This window comes from Fistularia commersonii, chromosome 15 (genome assembly GCF_037954325.1).
Source record: "Fistularia commersonii isolate RoL2024-O1a breed Wild chromosome 15, RoL_Fcom_v1.0, whole genome shotgun sequence".
NCBI classification, from domain to species: Eukaryota; Metazoa; Chordata; class Actinopteri; order Syngnathiformes; family Fistulariidae; genus Fistularia; species Fistularia commersonii.
In genome coordinates this window covers 3237729-3243763 of record NC_141298.1, presented here as the reverse complement: position 1 = coordinate 3243763, position 6035 = coordinate 3237729, and the positions used below count along the sequence as shown (strand labels likewise).

General features: G+C 39.3%; 1 protein-coding gene across 1 annotated transcript; it reads left to right on the top strand.

Annotated features, from left to right (window-relative positions):
- Positions 1-1391: 1391 nt before the first annotated feature.
- On the top strand, positions 1392-5498 carry LOC147226252 (CBY1-interacting BAR domain-containing protein 2-like). The gene is made up of 9 exons (XM_086161095.1): positions 1392-1411; positions 2058-2292; positions 2365-2433; positions 3897-3998; positions 4323-4328; positions 4484-4588; positions 4738-4851; positions 4975-5178; positions 5325-5498. Exons 1-9 carry the CDS (start codon positions 1392-1394, stop codon positions 5496-5498), a joined length of 1029 nt encoding a protein of 342 aa, XP_086017221.1.
- The last annotated feature ends 537 nt before the right edge of the window (positions 5499-6035 follow it).

Genomic DNA, 6035 nt, shown 5'->3' with positions numbered 1-6035 from the left:
TTGACTAAAACTTGCCGTAGGCTATAGAAGAAAAGAAAATCTATAATTTAATACTGGGCAAAAAAAACTGGAGTATAATTAAATGTGATAACACTATGGGGTAAAAATTGGTAAATTAAACATTACAAGATAGCAGGCAAAATTGACATTTTATTCAGGTCACAATGGAGTTTTCTCTTCAGGTTTCAATATCGAATGAAAAATGAAAGAAAATAAAATACGATGCAATATAAAAAAACAAAATAAATGTTGATATGACTATATCAGCTTGTAGTCGTTAAATATTATCCATTTTTTTGTTCTTGTTGGTTGTGATTAATACGCAATTTCATGTTTTCCCCTATATTGTTTTTTGCACTGTCATATCTTTTGTCATGTCAAACAACAATAAATTAAACATGCACACACACATACACGCTTTGGTTTTTACCTTTGTATACTTGTATTTGTGTGTGTGTGTGTGTGTGTGTGTGAGTGTGTGAGAAATTAGGCTCTTGAAGACCAGCAGTGCCCTCTACAGGCCTCAGTACACACCAACACACCTCCGGTGCTGAAGCAGGGTCTCTGGAAAGGGTTCAGAACCCCCCGCTTCTATTACAAACTAGGGAATTTCTCATCATCTTGCTGCAGTTGCCATTGGTGGTTTGAATTTAGATGGACACGTTATGCACAAAATGTGACATCTGTGACTGTCACATTCATTCGAGCTGTTTCCTTTGAGGTCTTCAATGAAGATGTCTGACACATTTGGAGGATATTCAAGGGTATTTTAAAGATTCCCCCTAAAAAATCTGTGCACGCACATTCACGCATGCAAGAACACACATTCGCACATATTCACATACATATCACATACATATCACATACACATATTCACATACACACACAGTCACATACATAGTAATATGCTGTATTTAAACTCACTTTGCCCTTGTTGCAATTATATCTTGACTATAAGACAGTAATTTTTCATTCCTTATTAGTCACTTTAATGCTCTGAATAGAAACCATATACACTAATCTGGTATCCATACCAACTGGCTAAGAGGCACTTCTAATATCGTGTAACATTGGCTTACTTGGGTAATTGGTTCGTAACAGTCAAATGTCAGGTTTTATCTCTTACGCCCACAACAAAGAACATAGGAGAGCTTTCTCCCCTGCAAATTAAACATGGGATGCATCTTATAACACCTTGGCAAGAGAGATGCAGGGCAGAAATACTCTAACAGACTCTGCTGCCACCGTGTGGCTGGGAGTGTTACCTTCACAGGGACAACCCTTGTACACCATTTGTTGTTGTGGTTTCCATGCCAGCGGTCCGCCGTTACCTGGTGCAGGTAAAAAAGGTAAACTTCAGAGTCTGGGTAGGAAGCACACTGCGGAAGAGCATGAACAGCCTCTTCTCCAGGTATGATTTTATATTTCATATTATCATGTACAGTATTTTGATTAAAAGACATACTAGTTAAAGAACAGTCAGTGTCATAAATCGCACTTCAATGGAACAAGGGTAAAATATAGGCCATTAGTAAATATGTGTTCTATTATAAAACAGAAAAAATAATACAACTTTAAAGTTGTATCTGAGTTAAGTGCACATTATTAAAACAATATAAACCGCTTCTCGCATTCAGTGAAATGTTCACCTTCAAAATGCTGTGCAGTGCATGGCGTCACAAATTAATGTTACACATAAATAAACACATAAATAAGTAAATGCATAAAACCAACAAAAAATAAATACATAGATAAATAAATAACAGTTATAATGGAGCTCCTAGTGAATATTTGTGAGATACATGAAACCTCCACAGAAAGAGTTCTAATCTAAGTCCAGAAGACTGACTGCCTTGACACAAAGAAAGACAGAAAAAAAGACGCCACCTTCCTCATTTGTTTTGCGCAAATTTCTTTCTCCATTCGATCTCCATGTTATTCAATTGCTCACATGGAGGCTCTGTGTTACGTGTGGTTTTAACTACAATCTTGCCCTTACCTTCAACATGCTATGAAGTGAACTATCCACAAAACAGCTCCAACTCCCTCGTTCCCAGGGATGCTCAGGTGAAAAATCTGGAGAGGACGGTGAAAAATGCTGAGACGCATCTGGGGAAGACTTGCTGCCTGCTGGCTGCCTACACCAGGAAAACAGCCAAAGTCAGAGACAAGGCAGACCTGCTGGTGGCTCAGCTATTTGACTTCTCTCGTACAGAAGATCCAGAGCTCCAGGTGGGCCTAAAAATCCTGGCTGAGGATCTGGCCATGATTCAGGACTACAGGCAAGCTCAGGTCAGTGCCGCTGAGGGTTTTTCCTGGCGTCGCTCTTCTGTCTCATCTCTGTCAAACTCTTTTACGCTGCAGGTGGAGAGACTGGAGACAAGAGTGGTTTCTCCTCTGAAAACATATGGCGATATTGTCAAAAACAAAAAGGTCAGTTTGGACACTGTGTATACATATATAGTGTTAAAAATCAGGTAGTCCATAACTGTAGCTTACAGATGGAATTGGATGTTAAAATAGTCTGCAGGGCATGTCGGGTTTGTTTGTTCTCTGATTCTCCATGCTCTTGTGTTTGGAAAATTAAGTTTTCAATGTTTTACAGAATGCATGACAGAGCTTCAGCTGCTGTCGGTCAACATCGCAAATCTGAATATCCGGAGAAGCGAAGGGAGAGGTTCAACCCAGATCCTATTAAGGAACAAATAATTACACAGCAAAGAATTTAATATACTTTGAGTCAGTATAATGAGTCACTCCTCAGCTCAGCAACTTAGATTTAATGAGTAGCACATAGTGCAAATCACATTAGGAGAGATAACATTTTATTAATACCGGAGGAAACATTCACGGCAGCTATCAAAACTAATAAAACAGCAGGAGCAACATATGCACTGATGTGCATCTTTAGCTGCCCAATTTGTATATTTATGTCCCTGTCTTTTACTTGCAACATTTTTTGAATGTAATTCAGACAACATTTTGAAAATGGATCCCTCAATTGTATTTTTCTAATGTTTTTCAAAGTTAAAATAACATGCCTTCATTAAAGGAGTGAACCAGGGTGTAAATTTGCTGCATGGCATGAGGAAAAATTACTGCATGCTTGGACCAGGACTTTGTTATAAGCCAAGATCAGACATTTTCAGTTAATTTGATTTGTCATCCCTTTGTAGTCACAATACTGCATGTACAAATATATATATACACAACATATATATATATACATCCTGTGCAGATAAGGAGGAATACCTTAGAAATATACATCTGTGGCTGGTTTTCTTTTGGCTGACATTTGCAAGGAACATGCCTTCAATGTTTCTGAAAGGAAATAATGTCACTGTCACTATACATATATTGATCCATCCATCAATCTTCTTCAACTTATCCTGTGCTCAGGATAGCTGGGGATGCTGGAGCCTATCCCTGCTGTCATCAAGCGGAGGCGGATGGATGGATGGATGGATGGATGGATGGATGGATGGATGGATGGATGGATGGATGGATGGATGGATGGATGGATGGATGGATGGATGGATGGATGGATGGATGGATGGATGGATAGATAGATAGATAGATAGATAGATAGATAGATAGATAGATAGATAGATAGATAGATAGATAGATAGATAGATAGATAGATAGATAGATAGATAGATAGATAGATAGATAGATAGATAGATAGATCTATCTATCTATCTATCTATCTATCTAAAGGACTTGCATATGTCAATATACCAGGAGTGTAATAAAAGTGAATAATTTGAAGTACCTGATCAAGTGAAGACAGCTGTTTTATGATGTGAGGACAATACATGGTACGTGATGACAATTAAATGGTTATGGGTGACGGTGTCATTATTAATTATTATTATTATCATTATCTCCCGTTCTAGGCGGATCTGAAGAAGTTCAGCAGCGACCTTAGCAGAGAAATGAAGGAGGTGGATAAATTGGAGAGAATTCGACAGAGGAACCCAGCAGATCGGCAAAGCATTGTATCCAATACAAAGTAAATTGTAAGTTCTTATAACTGTTTGAAAAAGCAGACGAATATTGAGATAAGGGTGCAATGAGAAACAAACAGATGAGACGGCGCTTATGTTTAAGCGTGCGAGATTAAACATACGTGAGTAAACAGCCGCCTGCACCTATAGAAACCCATAACCCAAAATTTAATTATTAAATGAAATGTTGGTTTTTTTCACCAACAAAAGCATTCACATTAGATTTTCTGAATGGTGATTTTTAACAGCTAATATGTGAGAATTTTTTGCATTTTATACTCAATAGTTGGAATTTTCTTGACAAGACCTTTCAAGTCGCAGGTAAAGTGTTTTTTTTTTTTTACATTTTGCTGATGATCGCCATTATGTCAACCGATCTATGAGTCTTCAATCAGTTGAAAAGGCCGAGGTAAGACGTTTTTTTTTTTTTTTCTCTTTTTCCTTTCTTTCATTGGCTATGGGGCTTCGAATTACAGGCTGAAGTAAATGCTCAGAAAGCTTGCAACAATGCAGAGCGCAGCAGCAGACAATTGGAGGAGACCATCACGGACTTCCAGAGACAGAAACTGGAGGACGTCAAAGTCAGTTCCCTCAACAAGACCTTGCAAGCTCACACATACTATATATACATCCTGTGCAGATAAGGAGGAATACCTTAGAAATATACATCTGTGGCTGGTTTTCTTTAATTTTCTTTAATCCACCTGACAATCGTTGTTTCTTTTTCAAGATGATTTTCATCGATTTCATCACAGTGGAAATGATTTTCCATGCTAAAGCACTTGAGGTCTACTCACACACATACCACAACCTACTGGTTATGAACCCTGAGAAAGACCTGGAGGTATTTAGTGCTGAATAGTATATCTATTGATAAGGAGATCCCAGATATTAAGACAAAAAGCAGGAGAAAAATAGACTTACAGTCCAACGGTGGAATATTTGCACCAACCTCTCATCTCCACAGCTGTTCAGCGAGAGGATCAAGATGTCAGCCTCCCCCGGCGGCTACCTGGACACGCCTCTCAGCAACCGTTCAGCTTCCTCTATGAGCCGCTACCCCGGCTCTCCCCTGGCCTCCCCGCTCAGCCAGAGCTTCGGGTCAACGCTGGACTCCACTTTCACCCAAAACCCCCGACGCAAACACCAGAGCCCCGACAGAGCCAGAGGGGTGTGTCCCCATCTTTCTTACCCACTACTTGCTAGAGCTACTGATGTTTTCTCCACTTTATTTCTTTATTTGAAACCCTTCTGGCTTTTGAACATCACCAAACCAATGATTCTCACTCCTTTTTTTTTCCTATTTTGAATCTCCAGACATGTAAAACGCTGCAACACCAGACAGCAATCGAAGAGGAGGAGCAAGAGGAGGAAGAAGAGGAAGAAGTAGATGGACAACAGACTGAGGAGATGTACGAGTCAGAGACAGAGATGGCTGCACAGACTGGCAGGCAGTCATACGCTGCTCGATATGCCAAGATGCGCAGATGAAAGTAAACCGTTTAGATGTTTTTCTAGTTGTGATGCCACTCAAAGAACTGGGAGAAGCTATATTTCCATTTCTTGAGATTGAACCGTTTGATAAATGTTTCACTGCCTGCATCTCTCTGTGCTTTTGATTAAAAGCCTGCCCATGTGGTTCAGTGTATCCATGTGATAAACCCTAATTGCAGGCCAAAATATGTTTGCGTTGATAATCTTCAATTTGCTGATTGACTGATAATTGTAACTATAAATTTGAAGAACATCGATATTGAAACTGGTATCTGGTCTGGTTGAACTAGATTCCCCTTGCTTCACTGTTAGTTTAAAGTCCTGGCCTCCAAAGTTTTTATGGCCTCCATAGAGATGTGCTGTGTATATAAATAAACACATATATATCTATTCACCGGGCACCACAGTGAATCATCTTCCTCAATCTAAGCCGATACTCGGTATCCTCTTCTAACACCAACTAACTTCATGCCCTCTTTTGCTCCATCGAAGAATCCTCTCTTCAGCCTTTCATATATATATCTTCTTCTTCTT